The sequence below is a fragment of the Carassius gibelio genome, chromosome B1, assembly GCF_023724105.1.
Source record: "Carassius gibelio isolate Cgi1373 ecotype wild population from Czech Republic chromosome B1, carGib1.2-hapl.c, whole genome shotgun sequence".
Classification (NCBI taxonomy): domain Eukaryota; kingdom Metazoa; phylum Chordata; class Actinopteri; order Cypriniformes; family Cyprinidae; genus Carassius; species Carassius gibelio.
Window position 1 is genome coordinate 5,799,577 of NC_068396.1, and position 18,937 is coordinate 5,818,513.

Sequence of the window (18,937 nt, forward strand, 5' to 3'; positions counted from 1 at the left end):
GTGGTTGTTATATAGTTTGCAGGGCAGAGCAAAAGAGAAACTGACATGATTAAAGGGTGAAAGAGCAACTCAAAGTTGGGTTTGAAAGCTCTGAAAGTTGCTAAAGAATTCACAGATGCACACAATTTCATTTTAACACATTAACGTCTAAGAGTGGCACTTTTAAAAGTGGCACAAAACTGGGCTTGAAACACTTCAAAAATGAATTTATTTCTTAAAAAGAAATGAAGATCATAAGAAAATTAGTTTCCAGCAAAAAAAAAAAAAAAAGGGACATGGAATGGGATTATTTACCCATCTTGATGTAGAAAGGGTGCAAGTGATATCACTTCCTGTACGTAGAAATGTTATAGGATGTTGCATTTTCTAATAAAACCGAACAATACGATAGCTCACAAAATATGGCATTAGGTTTGTAGTATTAAATTATCACATTATAATAATTATTCCAGTGAGCAGGAAAACAGTGCTGTGCAGTGAGCAGATCCCTGCTGAGTCTGAGCAGATGAACAGATTAGTCTGAGTACTTTAGATCTGGCTCGAAACACAGCGCGAGATGAACCCCGATAATCTGAGCTTTGAATCAGTGCCTGAGAGAGCCGCCAGACCTCAGTCTGTCACTTCCTATCTGACAACAGAGAAAGAAAGAGAGCAAGACAGCACGCAGTACTCACTCGTGAAGGGTCGTACTCCGGTCGTCTTCGGGCGCTCAGGTCATCGTAGGACGGAGCCGGTCTCACCTGCTGAAGCTGATTCCTGATTTGCTGCAAGCGCTCTTCATTACTGCAACACACAGATGAAGAAACGAAACAGATAAGAGACGCGCTCCATTCAAACACAATCCATTCAGCGACATTAAGCATTATTAATTAACATGCAAAAGAAAAGAAGAATTCTAAAATATTATATAAGGATATGCAACACTAATCCCTATGAAATAAAAGTTCATCAGATAAAAATGTAAACAAATGAGAATGAAAAGTAAGGGGATGTTTAATAGCAAATATAAGTCACCACATCAAGAACAGTATTTATGTATACTACAGTAAATCTCTCATCTTTTGAGAAGTGTTTTGTTTGACGAGTGTTTAATATGCAACTCAGTTTGTCGGATTTCTAAATCAAATGCAGCTAAAATAAACTGCACTTGATGTAAAATTCAGTGCCCTGAATTATCCATCTGTAAGCTCCATAAACACACATGTAACCTAAGGGCATGGATTGATTCAGAGCAGAACTGGCATTATAAAATCAACATTTAAACAGCTTCAACTTTCACTTTAACTGAATAGTACAGCACCACTTAATTAACCATACACACAGAGAGAGAGAGAGAGAGAGAGAGAGAGAGAGAGAGATCTCTCCCAATCAAATTTGCTCTCCACAGCACCCCTAACACAAATTTACATCTACTTAGAATATGCAACTATAAAAACACATAGCTGTACCAAAAGAACATGTATAACTTTCTAGAAACTTCTTCCACAGATGTTGGCAACTTGAAAATAATTGAAAATACTGGAGGCAGCGATCTCTGGCTCTCCAGCAGCTGGCGGAGGACAAGCGGAGCAGGAACAGCATCCATTATCTAATCCCACAGAACGCAATTAGAGCTGCCATTCTGATTGAGAGTGCACATGACCCTCTGAATGAGAAACACTATCAATGTTTAATTAGCTCCTGTCGAGCATGTATGCATCATATTCATATTAGTTACAGGACTGGAGCCGACCTGAAGTGCTTTAGAGGGACTGGCTGAAGAAACACGGGGAAACAGAATACAGTGCACACGTGCTGCAGAAAATACCACACATTTATATGGATGGTTAAACGCACACAAACGAGAGAGCGGCTGTCATCGGCAGTTCATTTAGTGTATCATGATAGCGAGCGAAGCCGGAGATATTACCTTTCCCTCTCTGAGACAAACAGAGCAATCTGAGATCATCATCACAGACCGTGGCCGTTTCCTGCTTGATTTACCCGTTTATGTTACATCTGAGTAAAGCTAATTAGTGCACGTGTTGAGCAACAGAATGCAGTGCTAACTGAGCATGTGCGAGCTCTAGCCATGAATGTGAGAGATGTCTGCTCTCCCATTTGGTCTAAATCACTCAGGTTTCTTCCCCTCTCCATACCAAATTTGGTAAGACTTTTTTTTTATATATGTCATTTAATTTCACTTGACTATTTTATAATATAAATAGTTTATAGTGTAAATATGCAATTAAAATATTTAAAAAAAAAAAAAAATTATAAAATCTAACAATAGATAGATTAAATATTCTATAATATGTTCTTTTATTTCGTAGTCGATTTAAAAATATATATATTGTTCAGATAATAAAAAAATTCATTCAAACATTTCTGGAGAGAATAGGAAAATAATTATGTTAGATGACCATTTTGGTGGAGCAAACTGTTTGTAAATATTAAATTAATAATTAATGAAATATATTTATTGACATTTATAATTGCATTACAATTAGGTAGGCAGTTAATTCATTTATTTTATTGCATAGTTACATATTCAATTATAATTACATGTGCAAATACATTAACAATTAAATACATTTAATTACATTGAATTAGAATGTGATAATATAATAAATTTGATTAATTATAAGAAATAATAAAAAACTAAATATTGTACACTTTTCACATTATTCGTCAAATTGGACTGTTTAATAAAAGTTATAAAACATGTTCTTGTTTGAGTCTATAGTTTTGGTTGAAAAAACTGTTTGCGAATAACCTATACTTTAAAATAAAATATATAAATTAGGTATAAAGTTTTCTTTTTTTTTTCTTTTTTTTAATGGTACATAACATACACAGTTTCACCTAATCTCATGTTAATCTTGAGTACCTATAGAGTAGTACTGCATCCTTCATATATTCAAAATTTCCTTAGTTTTATCAGATTTATAAAAGAAAAATCCAGCTTTCCGATTCTCTCCAGAAAAAGCCGAGCTCCTGGAGGCGTGCTGTGAGCAGAGCTATAATACTGATGTTTTGTGTTGTTTCCATGAACATATATTCACTTATGTGCTGATTTCCAACAAAAGACAGAAATCTGATGCAATTGAATGGCGTCTTTTATCACAGGGACGACTCCATGTTTTAATAGCAAACGATGTGCAAATCCAGCGTCGACATGGGCCTTGGTTATAAAACATTCGTCACTCCAATGAGAAAGGTACTTGCTACACTCCTTTGCTGCCCCGGAAAAACAAACTGCATCCACTGTTCATGAAACGCTGGGTTCTTGGGGAAGCTGAACACGGTAAACTTTCCCTCACATCCAAAAACACACTTATTTGGAGACATTCTTGAACAAATCCTACGCAGCGCTGACGACGATTTGATGTGTGTGGTCTCGCTCTCCTCCCGTCGTGTGCGCGGGCGCGCTTTTCCGAGAGAAAATCTAATATAAGGAGTTCCACTCTCGTCTACATCATTAGATTCACGATCGAAAAAAACCCACAGCCTAAACCTGTACCAACCCGGAAGTAAGATTTTGGGCACAGAAATTCTCAGTCATTCTTTCAAATTATTTTTTTACAACTTTGGCCATGTTTAGCATGAGAATCCATCTCTTTAACACTGTGAACAACTCTGAATACACGAAACACCATTGTTCCCCCTCCCCCCCTTTAAACATATAATAAAACCGATATTTTTGATCACGATTCTGATTGGTTAAGAACTATTTTTCATGTAAAATAGCAAATAGCAAATAGCAAAATCCCATATATTTCTCAACTCTCTGACAAGGAATGCTGGTCTTGAATCAGTTTTCACTAACTAACGAATATGATAACGTAGACGGGGAAATTAATCCACAATCTGACGGTGAAGCTGTCAACACAGGCAGCCAAATAATCCATGAATGAATAGATATTGACACACAGGTAATGGCAGAAACTGTGACGCACTTCTCTCCGCTTCCCGTTTAATTCATCTCTATACCTCTATCTTATTTCTGCAGGACGTGCTGTATAATGAGATCTGACAACAGGCTGCCATCTTTTCCAGCTGGATGCCACCACACAGGCCTGCAATCAGAAATGACAGCCTTTTCTAAACACACCTGCCATTGAGGTCTTAATGAATATGTCCACTGTTCAATTACGCAGTCTTGCTCGGTCTTGATAGGGCTGTCAGAGATGTGTGTGTGGCCACAAGATCACCACAGGAAATGCTCTTGGAAATGAGATACAAAGAGCTTTTCATTCATTCGTTTGATTGATTGGATACACATCTTGAAAATCAAGCTGGAGGGTCAGGACTATGGTTGAAATACTGTCACACTTTAGTTGACCCCTTACACTATTTTAGGCCATAATACCAGTTATCACAATATTTGTTATTACTACAAAAAACATGTTTTTATACGATTTTATTTCAATTATTACAATTAATAATAATAATAATACCACCACTATATTTTAAACTACATTTATATGAGGAACATATAAACTTTCAAAGGCAAAATTTCAATAATCATATCCACTGACTATTACAATTAAATATATATACACACAAAATAATATTAAGATTTTATTATTAGTATAATAATAATAATAATAATAACAATAATAACAACAATATTGTGTATTATTATTATTATTAAGCACATCTACTACTACATTTTCAAAGTTCATTTTCATCAGCAACTTAAAAAGCTATTTAGTCATAGCCACTGACTAATAAAATAAAACAAAATAAAATTGCATATCTGTATTTTTTTAATTGTGAAAATATATTATATCATAGCTAGAAATGTTTTATAAATAAGATAAAATAAAAAAATAAAACAAAATAGAATAAAATATAACTGTAATAATTTAAAATTTTCCATGTAGGAATTAAAATGTGGGTGAAATTCTAGTTACTACGGTAGAAGAAATGCTGAAGTTGGACAGTATTCTAACCCTTTTTTGTGAGGGTTACGCCTTCCTTCCTGACCACTAATTTCACGGGAAGATGTAGATATACAAGCAAAATGGCTACAGATCCATCTTAACAGTGTTTACTGCTCCAACGTGATGGAAAACAATGTAGAAGAGAAGGAAAGGCGTTAGGAAACAGCAGTTTCTTCAAAGAATTAGAGTTGGCCACAGTACACGGCTGGTGGGCCATTAGTTCGATTAAGCCTATTCCTCAGCGCTGGATGCTATCCAGAAATCTGGAGCCGGGTCCAGCTTTGTTGGCCGCCACTGACTCTGTGTCAGCATTTCTGCTGAAAAACGTCCGTGCGGTGCTCAAACTCTCCTAAACAAGGAAAGTGAGGCTCTATTTTCCATGTTTGATCAGCACTAACATTTATTAGTCACATCTATTATGCACAAAACGCCAGTAAGAACAAAGGGCTGTTAGGAGCAGTCATGCGACACGCGAGAGAGAGAATGGTAATTAAGTACCCTGCTAAAGTAGATGAGACATCAGCACTTGGAGAACGCGAGACAGTGAGATGAGGAGGGGGGCTTCGCGTATCTGTCTGGCTGTTACTTTGTGCTTAATTGACCGTCTCTTTCCCGCTATCTTTCTTTCTTATTTGCTCTCTGACATGAAAATCAAGACTAGTGCGCACACACACTCGACCCATGTTTTCTAATGTATTATTAATGCAGAAACTTACAGTTTACTGTAAAGCTGCTTCGCAATGATTTGTATCGTGAAAAACGCTATACAAATAAACTTGCATTGAATTAAAATAAAAATATTTGTATTGTTAAGCTGTGTAACTAATAAAAGAAAAATTGTTTGATTGACATCCTGTAATATTCTATGATTACCAGTAGTAACAATATTTGTAGGAACTATGGTTTTGTGGTGGTTGGTTTACCATATTATCTATGGCTCATAAACGTAATTTGTTCAAAATTGAACATCACAAAAATCTTTCAGCTTACAGTTAAAAAAAAAAAAAGAGAAGAAGAAAAAAACGGTGTCCTATATCTTTTCTAACTGATTGGACTTATGATTTTCATAAAAATAAAGATTAAAAATCATAAAAATCCCATAGACTTTCATTGACAGGATGTTCAGATGACCCAAGTTCCAAATCCAATTAGACTCAATCAAGCTTCGATGCTAATCAATTTAAACTCATTCAAACTCATCTAATCTATCTATCTATCTATCTATCTATCTATCTATCTATCTATCTATCTATCTATCTATCTATCTATCTACATGCTAGCAAAATGCTACTCATGCTAGAAACATGCTAGCAACAATGCGAGCAAACATGCTATTTGCATGCTAATCATGCTAGAAACATGCTAGCAACATGCTAAAATCATGGTAGCAACATTCTAGCCGCATGCTAGTCATGCTAACAACATGCTAGCGACATGCTAGTAACTTGCTAATCATGCTAGCGACATGGCTAGTCACTTGCTAATTTTGCTTGCGACATGTTAGTCACATGCTAATCATGCTAGCAACATGCTAATCATGCTAGCAACATGTTAGTCGCATGCGAATCATGCTAGAAACATGCTAGAGACATGCTAGCGACATGGCTAGTCACTTGCTAATTATGCTAGCGACATGCTAGATACCTTGCTAATCATGCTAAATGCATGCTAGTCATTTGCTAATCATGCTAACAACATGCTAGCAACTTTGCTAATCATGCCAGTGACATGGTAGTCACTTGCTTGTAATGCTAGCAATGTTAATCACTGTCTTTTTTTAACTTTTCACATTTTTAAACTTTTCAAACTTTCTAAACTTTTCAAACTTTCTGGTCAGGCTTTCTCAAGCCAACTTAAAGTTTGTCTTGACAAACTTTTTTATCTAGTTCTTCTTCTTCTGACCCAAAATTTTGCAACTGCTACTCCTCCCAGAGCTTTAACTCTACAGACTCCAAACTCAGCCCAGCTCTTCAGCATATACCCGAAACGGAAGAAAGTTACAGCAGAATTCCCCAAACATTATGAAAATGTATGTTTCTTTTATGTTATGATGTGTAGGAGAAAAGCCCTTACAAAATGTTTTCAGGGCAATTATATAAATTTCTGCCTAAAAACCAAAGTTCCAGCAGGTCATACCATAATACGTATGTGATCTAGTAGGCTTTAATCTCCAGTTTCATCAAAAAAAAGGAACTCTCTTGCATGGTCTGAATCATTTCTCAGTATTTTTACAGTAGTACTACTATAGTTACTAGTTATAGTATTTTGCCTAAAACTTTGCTGTATTTTTGTAAGGAACGGAAGGAAACGGAAAAGGTTCAGAGTGTATTTCTCAGAGTGAGACTCTGTGTGAGATGGGATTACGGCTCTTCTGAGCTACGGTGGACAGCACAGCGCACGGAAGATAATCTTGTGTGAATCGATGGTAGGACGAGAGCAAGAATGAACACGGTCCCCACGGACACTGCAACACTCACGCATAATTACCGCCAGACAACAAATCAATGGTCTCGGTCGTTGGGACCACTCAACCCGGACTAAAAACTCACCAGTGAGACGTACAATCCCTCTGTATATACAGACTGTACAGCTACACAGTAAATCACAAATGACTTCACAGACCTGTCTGTCAATATTTCAGCTTGATTCCACTAAAAGGCCAAAGCGTTCGTTACCGACGTGCCTGGATTTCTGGTATGTTGCATGTAGAGTGCCAAAGCAAAATGTTTTCTGCCTTTGATATCAGCTTCAACAAGTATTATAACTTTAATTTATTTACTTTTACAGTGTGACAGCCACGAGGAGTTTGTGAGTTAAGAAATGCATTATTATTATTATTATTATTATTATTATTATTATTATTATTATTATATAATCGGTTGGACCAATAATAATGATATTAATAAAAAACTAAATTAAATAAAAACATTGTACAGTAGTATTATACTACAACAGTAGAACACAATATGTATTATGAATATTGAATAATAATAATAATAATAATATTTCACATAATATTCTTTACAAATATAATATAATAATAATAATAATAATAATAATAATAATAATAATAACAATCATTTTAATATATTATTATAATTGTTGTTGTTTTACTGTTGCTTATGCGTGTTTACTGTTGTAAAAACAGTAAGTCTTATTATCATACAATTAAACGAAAACGTCAAACAGCAGAGATAAAACAATAATTTAAAAAAATGGTTCTGCTACTGGTCATTGTAAATATAATCAGTACTGGTCAAACACAAAGCAAAGCAAAACAAACCATAACACAAAGCAAAGCAAAAAAAAAAAAAAAAAAAAAGCAATGCAATACATAGCAAAACTAAATTTGACAAAATGTGGCGTTTCATGCAAGGTATCCATACAAAAGGATGGACTGGTTCTCACCTGTCAGGCTTTGGAGGGGCGGTTCTTTGCTTGTTAACTTTAGCATAAAGCCCCTCTAGCACATCCTCATTGGGCAGCTCTCTGTTGGGGGCGGGGACTGTAGGCTGAGAGTAGTTATGGGTGGGAGTTCCTGGTGGATAGGGGGGCTGACCGGAGGCGGGAGGTTCTCTGAAATTGCTGATCCGAGCATAGTTGGGATCCATGTCATCGTCTTCGACGTCAGGGAAGATGGCGCGGTCAGGAGCAGGGCTGCTCCTTTCACTTCTGTGGAATTAAAAACATGTTCTTCAGGATATCTTGGATGATTAAGCAAATGAGCTTGGAGCGTTTGTTGAACAGAGATGTGTTAGATCAGTTAGATGCATTTTTTAGGGCAGAAATAGCTGCATCATTATTGACAAAATTTAGTTTTTTGCAAACCCTTACTATTTTTCATTACATGCTTGCAATACATCATTCTCATTGAAATCAATGAATTTACAGTGAATGTACTCTAAATTTCCTTAACTTGTTCCTAGAGCAACATTTTTCACATTTTCCAACTCTTCCTAATCAATTACACCTGATTTAACTCATCAGCTTGTTAGTTAAGACTCCAAGACCTAAAATGAATGCATCAGATGAGGGAGACATTCAAAATGTGTACTGTTGGTGTGGGTTGGAAATACAGCTCTAATATAAGATATACTCTAACATCATATAAACAAAATAGGCCAGAAATATCTTATATACAGAAATACTGACTAGAGTCTGAGATTCAATTATGGAATCAAAAGTCCAAATTATGACAAGTCAACATTCTTTCTTAGATATAGAAAAAAAAATTCCAAGTCAATAATGACAGAACTTGTCTCACTTTTTTTGTGGAAGGGTTAACCACCCAAAAACAATTAATATAAAGACATTAAGATTGAGTTTTAATGTGTTTATAAGACAACAACCAATTAAACCAATGGGGTAGTTATCAAGAATTCATCGATCATTACCACAGATTCAGATTGGTAAATTTGCATATTTTTCTATTTTGGAATTGAACTTTGTGGATTGAATAATACACATCACATGACTGGTAAACATACTTGGACAGAATCTCAGGTTCGCTCTTGTCCACCTCTTCTTCACTCAAAGCGCCCAGTTCTTTAGCCTTGGGTTTGTTTTTTCTCCCAAACCTGGATGAGAGTTTGAAGATAGCAAGAGTAGAAGAAAAAAAAAAGAAAGAGCATGGACAGAGAGGAAAGGGGAAGATGTGTTATGTTTTTATAATTGGTGACTCAACAGTCTCCCTGCACTTCCAAGTACCAAAGCAGAATTTGCTGTAGAAACTCCAATGATTGGTTCCCCATGTACCAGCCTGCAAACACACACACACACACACACACGCCTGCAAAACCAAGCAGTATCAGTATACAATGCCCTGCAGTGATTTTACTAGCCCATCTCCACGCCAAACCTTCAGAAACTCACATATTCTTCTGCACTGATCTGAGGTCAGGCGGCGTCTCCATGCTGACAGGCAGATAAAGACAGAAGAAGAAAAGGTTATATCAAGAATAAAGCTAATAATGAGAGACGGGGGTGAGATGATCACGTGATCTCTGGACAGTGAGGCCGTAATGAAACATCAGTGTCAGATGTAAAAAGAAGCAGCTTCTGGTACACTACATGGGTGATCAATATGAAATCCAAACAATCAACTGATACACAACCCAAAAAGATAACTCTGTGAATTACCAAGCATTCACTGTTGGATGTGATGAGTGAATCTCACAAAGAGAAATCTAATTTCTTAAAAAACAACAACACAATTTTATTCTAAGAACATTACTTTTATTTATTTATTTTTATTTAATTTTTTTGTATTGTGTTATTCATTTCAGGATATTGAAGCACATTTTCCCCCTTGAAGCAAAACAAAACATAACATATAACACAACACACAAAACAAAAGTCCTGGGTCCAGTTTTTCGTACGTCACTTATTACATCCGAGATCAAATGTCACGTCCAAGATGATATCATTGCGCTAATCAGTACCTGGCTAATTCAGTTAAGTATGGATGGATTGAGTTATCTGAGATAATTGCGCGTTCATAGGTTGGTTTAAAAGGGGGTACGTATCGATACTCAAAACCATGATCAGCAGTGCAGCTATTGGCTGGCAGCAAGACGGCAACGTAATGATATCATATTATCATATTAAAAAAGACACCTGACGAAAAACTTGACAAATTTCTGGACTTTTAGAAGGAAACTGGCAAGCGAACAAAAGTACATGTTATAACAGATAAAAGAAATATGCACTGTTTATATATATTTAATTTTTTTTTAACAAGATTCCCAATTATTTAGATCCGCAATTTTTTATATTTATACAGTCTTTACATTTTTATTTCAATGTAGTTGTTAGCTATTCACTTAATTTTATATTTGGACAGATTGGTTACGTGACAGCATTAATGAAAGTTTCTTAAGGGTCAAAGATCATGTTATCTGCATTTCCTGCGCTCCATCAAGCCACTCCCACAATAGCAGTCATCACTCAGATTAATGCACGAGTCTACATTATCTGTATGGCATGCGTGTAAGACTAATACAATTATGGAGTAATAATTTTATGATAAATATTTCAGTGAGTAAAACTGGCTGTGTCAATATTATAAATGTCAATATTATTTTGCATTAAAGTAATGAGAAACTTTTTTTATTAGATTTTAAAATGATATTTTTAAGGTTATTACAATAATTCGGGAAGGAGTAAAATGTGCTTAATTGTCATGTTGCAATGCAAAAATTCTTAATGGTCCTAAAATAGACTTATTTTCATTATGAACATATGCTTTTGTTTTCATGTGAAAAATGACATGAACACTTCTTAACATTTTTCATGAGATTCACCCAATAAACATTCATCTAAATAACAATGTTGACAGCGCAAGTCTATTAACAATGGAGAATTCTATTAGATTTCCACAAACACACACTCCAGTCTAGAATAATCACAAACCTCAGCTCCCAAGATTCCTAAATTTCTTTTTAATTTGACACAGATATCGCCCGAGGGTTCAGTTTACTGACATAATGTACTTGCATGTTTGCTCAAGATAAGCCGTGACTACATGATCCAAACACTTCCCCACAAGCGATTCAAGGGTCCGGCTGGATTCAGCATCCTCTCGCTGTGTCTCCTGTGCGTTATGCCTCAATAGTACTCCATTTCCCAGCCCCACACACACACTAATGACTGTATTTATCTCATTAGGCTGGAGCGATCTAATACCGGCAGCTGGCATGCTAGATCTGCCTTGCCCTTAAGCAATCTCATTAAAACCGGAGGGAGTCGTGGCCTGAATATCAATGTGCTGCAGTCCTGCTCGATCCGTGTGAGCGCAGCTCCGGTCAACACGCAACACAGAGCTCACACAACTCTACTTGATTATTGACCACTTAACATCACAATACAGTACCGAGTGACCTGATCCTTCTAAAAATGACCATGCTAACTACAGTATCCACAGGTATTATTGTAAAAGCATAATAAGGAATTCAAAATTCTTCCTGAAACATTTTGTTTATTTTCTTATTTTTATAATAGCAGTAGATAATACCAAGTTAAAATACAGCAATATTGTAATGCTTACTGTAGTGGCGATTTCCATCAGAGGAAGTACAGGCTAGCAATGCCACTTTCAAGTGCACCTAGTATGGTCTGACTTGAAGTATAAGGCACTCGAGTCTCAAGCTATGGAAGGCCATTTCCCAAAAAAATAAAAAAAATAAAGTAATAATGATGACAAGTCAAAATTACAAAACATACATGTCATAATTATCAGATAAAACCTTGACACTGGCATAAGCCATTTATGAAATAGTCAACAAGTCAAAATTATGAAATACCATGACAGCTATGAGATAGAAAATCTAAATTTGTACCTACTAAATCATAATAAATAGATTAGAATTAAAATCATCATACCAAGTTCAGAATTATGACATACAAATTGCTGAAATTGACAAGTCAACTATAAAGTAAAAATTCAAAATTATAACAAGCCAAAATGATGAAAAATAAAAAATATGAATGATAAATGTGAAATACAATTCTAAATTATAAAACTATAAGTTAAAATTTATACTAATAATTCACAAAAACTATTCTGACTCTTTAATCTCACAATTTTGACCTCTTTATCTCTCAATTTCTATATAATTCAGAAGTCATAATTACGAGGGGAAAAAAACCCTGACATTGGCACTTATGAAAGTCATAATTATAACTAGTAAAAATTATGAAATAACATGTCATAATTATGAGATAAATTAAAATTATAAAAATAAAGTTAAAATTGATACTCATAATTCACAAAAACTATTTTGACCTCTTTCTCTCTCAATTTCTACATTTGAATATTTACACTTTTTATCTTTTTTAACTTTTTATTCATAATTAAGATTTGCCAAAACATGCTTTTGTTTTCAATGTGAACAAATGAGTTTCCATATAAAACAAAATACAGAAGCAAAATAATTGCATAAAAAAATTTGTCATTCCAGTGGATAAGCACTTGAATACCTTTGCAACATTTTTACACAAACTACAGGATTATTTATATATGGTATCTAAAATAATACCTTAAAGGGATAGGTCACATTTAGTTGCAGTTATTTTTTTTTTTTTTTTTCTCTCCATACTATGGAAGTCAACAGGGACCAGCAACTGAAGGTGAACTATCAAAATGTTCAAATAAAATAAAATATAAATCAATGAAACAAAAGTATCTTAAAAATATTCATTGTTATAGACCATAGAGCTGCTTTCTGCCATCTTTGATATGGACATGATGGTGGCTATTAAACATTTCATATCTTTCGGTTCTTGACCATAATAAGCTGCAAACAGGACCAGCCTTCAAGTGGACAGTCAAAAATCTGGTTAAGCGAGACTAAGGACTAGCTAAGCACTAGGTTTTCCAACACTAGTTTGTAATTCAGCCCATGTGTCTTGAAAACCTAGCTGATGGCTCAATCTACCTGAGGCCTGAAGCATTCAGGTGGATTCGATTGTCGTAGCAAATGCGAAGCATGCCCTTGGAAGCTGATTACACTTCCAAGAGTTGTCAGCATAAGGTTGAGGTACTGTATGTAGCCCAAGGTAGCATACTAACGGTTTAATACGGTCTAAATTGAGTTTGCAAAGTGAATTAGCATTACTTTGGTTGTTAACCTGAGATTAAGACGGTCTATGTGGCTCTTGGGAGACTTAAAATTTGCAGTGAAAATTACAGGCTAACGTTAAAGGCGAAGATGGTGTGAAATGAGAAAAAACGACACAAATGTTGATCAGAATTGTGTGCATGCACTGTAATTACAAATCTAAAACCCAATTATGCCATGATGCAACCGACAATACTGAAAAAGGCTTCGTAAAAAGGCTTTGCTGCCAGCTCTTGGTTCATCGATTGACTCGAGTTTACAGAGTGTTGCAATTTATCAGTCTAAACCGGAGGCTCATATTTTAGCAGACAAAACCTCAATTTTCACACAGACAGACGGGCTGATCCATGGGAACTGGGGACGTACTGCTAAGCTGATCATTATGTTTGCATATATTAATGCCGGCTTCTCCCCAGCCTGGCTTTTAAGGATCTTTCTAATTAGGTAAAACTGTCAGGACTGGATTTGCCTCTCTTTTAAGATTCTCCATCTCTGGTTCCTGTTATTATAAATGTTTTTATGCCTTACAAATGTTTTTTTTTTTTTTTTACATTAAATCTTTCCACATACATTTACTGTACACAACTGTTCAAAAGTTTGAAGTTAAGTTTTTTAAATGTTGCTGAAAGAAGTCTCATGTTCATCATGGATGCAGTTATTTGATCAAAAATACAGTAAAACAGTAATAAAGTGAAATGTTTTTACAACTTTACAACCTTAATGAATAGAAAGTTAAAACAGCATTCATTTGTAATATTAATTGTTTTGTAACAATGTCTTAAATTATTCAGCCCTTGCGTGTATGTGTGTCTGTATTATATTATATATTACATTATATTATATTATATTATTACTGTATATGTAGGTGCAGTATATATCAACTGGCTATTAACAAAAGCTTTAAAACTTCTGTTTTAGTTGGTAGAAAAGTAAGTTCCAAACAAAAATGCGATATTACTTTGTGTACATACCAATAAGAGAAAAGGCATTTTCCACTATGCTTCATTAAATGACTTTTAGGCGATTAACAAGGGTAAACAGAGCACAACTGAGGGTACAAGATATTTGAACAAGGAGAAATGAAGGAAAAACAATAAATGAGTTACATGGTGAGAAAGAGAGGTTTGACGGATTAAATACAGTAACTGTAATTAGCCTCAAAAACGCAGTATAAGGGGATTATCATGCAAATTCCAATCCAGTGAAAAACTGAAATGATTAAGCAAAGGCTATATTTCAAATACTCTTGCATCATTAGCAGCAAGAGAATTCAAAATAAACAGAGCTAGTAGATAAACTGAAAAGAAAAACAACTGTCCCTGTGGCTCAGTGGTAGAGCATTGCGTTAGCAGCACAAAGGGTTGTGGGTTCAATTCCCAGGGAACACGTTAGGTAAAAAAAAGAAAAAAAAAATCCAAAATAGCATAACAAATTCCAAAATAGAAGCACAAAACATTGACTACTGAAACAAAATTAGACACAATCTAATTATAAGTGCTCACAACATCCAGTCAATTAGGGATGTAACGGTATGAAGATTTCTTATCAAGATTATAGTTACCAATTAGTGTTGTCAAAAGACCCGGTACTTCGGTACCAAGTCGGTACAAAAAAAATGTAAATGTGACGGTACCAGGTTTCTTTAAGTAGCGGTAGTACCGAGGTCCCGTTCAAACCCGGTTCAGCGCTATGATATCAGCAAAGCAGAAAACGAGGACAGAATCTCAAAATCCAGTCATAAAAATGAAACTTACCTTTTAATATGGAAAGTCATGGAATTTGTCAAAGTTAGCATAAATTAATCAAATCAAATCTCTATATGAACCAGTATCTGTAAATGTTAAGCCGCAAAAGTTGTTTGAAATATGAATCCGTGTTCTGCGCGTCTCTGTGAGAATTAATGAATGGTAGAGACGTGCGGGTTTGTTTACTACATAGACTGAAGCGCATGAAGCTTGCATTAATTTCAGCATCTGAGCTTCAGAGTTCTCTCTCCATCAAGTGATCTGAACTTTTCAGTTCATCTCAATGGACGCACAGCGCACCTGTATTTGATGCTCTGTAAACTCTGTGTGAAGGCGCACGACTCACCGTCGCTTTACTGATAGCGTGGTTTCTCACACATGCAAAGAGAGAGAGAGCGAGAGTCTTATCACGCTGAATCGACACGCTATATGTAAACTATTGTTTGTTGTCTTCTCCTGTCAAAATAATGGAGTTCATTTAGAATTATTCATATTCATTTTCGAACAAGCAGAAGACATACCGGTTTCTCCGGTAGTGGGCGGAGCTAATGCACAAATGCCAATTTCATTGGCTGGCGCTGATCTAGTACCGTTCCTGTTTTGATTTCAGCAAATCAGTTTGACCGAACGCAGACAATGTGATTAATATTCATGAACCCAGCAGCTCATCAATTCATAGTGCATTGTATGTACATTAGTATGATAGTAGAATTAGTAGTAGTAGTATCTTTTAATAATAATTAATATGATCTATTACTATTTTTTTTTACAGAAACCCTCAATGACCAAAAATATCTTAAGCATCACCACCAGTCTTAAGTTCAGTTAAAATGACAAATATGCATTCATTAGGCCTAAAAGTTAATTTTACATAAAGGCATTGTGCTAGAAATATTACTATTACTTAGTAAAATGTATGTGATACTGTTACTACAGTTGAAAAAAAAAATTATAAACTTTATTTTTTAAAGAAATAAATCACAATATTTCTTCCATGTTTTAATTTTAATAGCTAATCCCCTTTATTTACCAAAAATAAAATGTGTTTAAATTTCATAAATTAAAAGACAAATTAAATTTGGGTGAAACTTTTTTACTGTTTTTCATAATTATATAACTTGTAGAAATTTTTTAAACACAATTGTAAATAAGTATAAAGAATGGCATTGGTTTTATTTTTAGTGCCAAAAAGTTATTTTTTAATTAGAATATTTTTGTGTTTTGCTTTGGTACCGAGAACTGTGGATTTTCACTGGTATCGGTACCGAATACTGAAAATTTGGTACCATGACAACACTATTACCAATATTATCACAGTTTTGCTAAAATGTGCTGGAGATGTTCAAAAATTACCGACACAAATAACTTCAACAAAATCAACAAAGGACAAATAAAATGACTTTTTGTTTGCATAATCACTAAAACAATAACATTACGAATGATGTCTGGATTTTAAATGACAACTTGACTGACAACAGTTTAAGATCATGTTGAAATATCTAATGTAAAAGCTTTAAAACGTTTCATAAAAAGGTAAACCTCACATTTCAGTCTTTAAATAAAAAAAAAAGATATAAGTCCAAATTATAATTGATTAATAAATTATTATATGTATTTTATCTGCTACATAAATAATTCTAGATAACTTATTTGAATTGTTTAAATGTGTAGAATCCACATAAGCTTGTTTTTCATCAACCGGTCAAAATTTACAGCAGGGCATGCATATTCGGTCCATTTTTGGCCAGACAGAAACTGCACTCAGACTGAATGTAAATATAAGTCTCTGTAAATCCACTCTTTGGCAGCAGGTAGTGCTTATGGAAAAGCTGAATTAGAGCGGTTTTCCGTAAACTCCGTGGACACTTCCTTCCTTCAGGTCGCCCATTACATGGATCAAAGATGAAAACAAAATGCCATTGAATCGTTTTGAATCGCCAGACAGAACCTTCAGAAGTACATTTATTTAATTCATTCATTCATATTTTCATTTGTATAATTCCCATAGCACTCTTTTCAAACTTCCCAGCTTTTCAACTCTGTTTTGACTCAAAACGAAACTACTCTGTGTGCTGTGCGCACGTGAGACAGTTACTGAAAACTGCTTTACGCTGGACAGTATTTATTTTTCGTGAGTTGTTCAAATCCTGATAATCTGTGTAAACCGGTAAACCGGTAACACAAATGTACTCCGGTAAGCACACAGTAAAAAAGGCATATTACAGTTGTAACGTTCATCACTGAAATGTCCCTTATTAGCTGTTCATCACTACAAACATTTCACACTGACAGTAAAGTTAAATGTTACACTAAATTATGTTTTCCTCTGATAGCAAATGGAGTAGATGTTTGTTTAGTGTTATTTACATCACATGGAGCAACTGTAAAAAAAAACTGTTCAAAGAAAAAGGCAGTTTGCTCCAATCTATAAACCAACATTTTTCTCTGACTGCATGCATTACATTCTATTTCTTATCATAAAGGAGACTCAAAAAATGGCAAACCCCTACAGAAAACCAATATGTCCACACATTGCACTTCTAATGCAGATTTATCAAAACAGTTAAAAGTTGTCAAACATTTTTCACCAGTGTCAGTGAGGTGATAAGCACATTTTCTGACACAAGTCTTGTCATTCTGACTTTTTAAAGTCGTATATGCGTTATGTTTTACACAGCTGACCAAACTGTAAGTTCTTGTTAGCGTTTTGAGTGGCATGTGTCCAAGCTGCAGATGGCGTCTTCAATAAAGCGCACATCAATCAAAACGGCCGGTGATTGGCTGTGAGAATGACACTCTGACTGTCGGTTTGACAGCACACATCTGTCACTTCCTGCTAGAATGAAGCAACATCTCTGTATCTAATATTCAGAAAGATGATGTTTATGGACCTCTCACCATATGACATCCATCCGAGCTAATTCATTTCCACACATGACAAAAAAAAAAAAAAGATTTCTGAAGCAAAATGATGTGTGATTTCTCAAGTATTAACATATCAGACAAACCAAAACACTAAACAAACACCAACCAATTAAATGAAGAGATTTCAAGAGACCTCTAACTATTAGTGTTTAACAGTGTTTTAGTTATCCTCGAGATACTGTTATTGTTTTTATTAACATTTTGAATTAGTTTTTATTTGTGAATTCTTTTTTTTATAAATTTAGTAGTTTTTGTCCTTTTTTGTTTTTATATATATATATATATATATATATATATATATATATATATATATATAATACCAATAGCCTCGTGGTTAGCGCTCATGGCGACCCGAGTTCAATTCCCATCTCAAGGTCCTTTGCTGATCCCGCTCGACTTTTCCCCCAATGCTTTCCTGTCTTTACTGTCCTAACAAAATAAAATAAAAATGCCATAAAAGCCCCCTGCCAAAAAATAATAATAAAAAAAGTACAAAAAAGTACAAAATAAAATAAACAAATATGTTAAATGTAATGTTTATAATATTTCAAGTAATGGAAATGGTTTTCATGGTTTTAGTTTCAGTTAACCCTGGCCCTGTATTATTTTATTAACATTAATTTTATACACATTTTATGAATGTGAATTGAGAATTGAGGAGAGGAGTTGTAGAGTTTAGAGTTGATTAGTCTTAAGAGTTCTACATAGCATGATTTAAAAA

At 34.6% G+C, this 18,937-nt stretch overlaps 1 protein-coding gene across 2 annotated transcripts in view; it reads right to left on the minus strand.

The window, feature by feature from the left end:
- Positions 1-18,937, minus strand: part of pard3ba (par-3 family cell polarity regulator beta a) — a 143,978-nt gene that overhangs the window by 21,981 nt on the left and 103,060 nt on the right. The window contains exons 19-22 of one of the 2 annotated variants that reach the window (XM_052545470.1): positions 9,801-9,842; positions 9,416-9,505; positions 8,337-8,600; positions 675-783 (exon numbers count right to left, since the gene is read on the minus strand). In XM_052545470.1, the coding sequence (XP_052401430.1) occupies positions 675-783; positions 8,337-8,600; positions 9,416-9,505; positions 9,801-9,842 (505 nt within the window). The remainder of the gene's footprint in view (positions 1-674; positions 784-8,336; positions 8,601-9,415; positions 9,506-9,800; positions 9,843-18,937) is intronic. The other variant, XM_052545471.1, reaches the window with a different exon arrangement.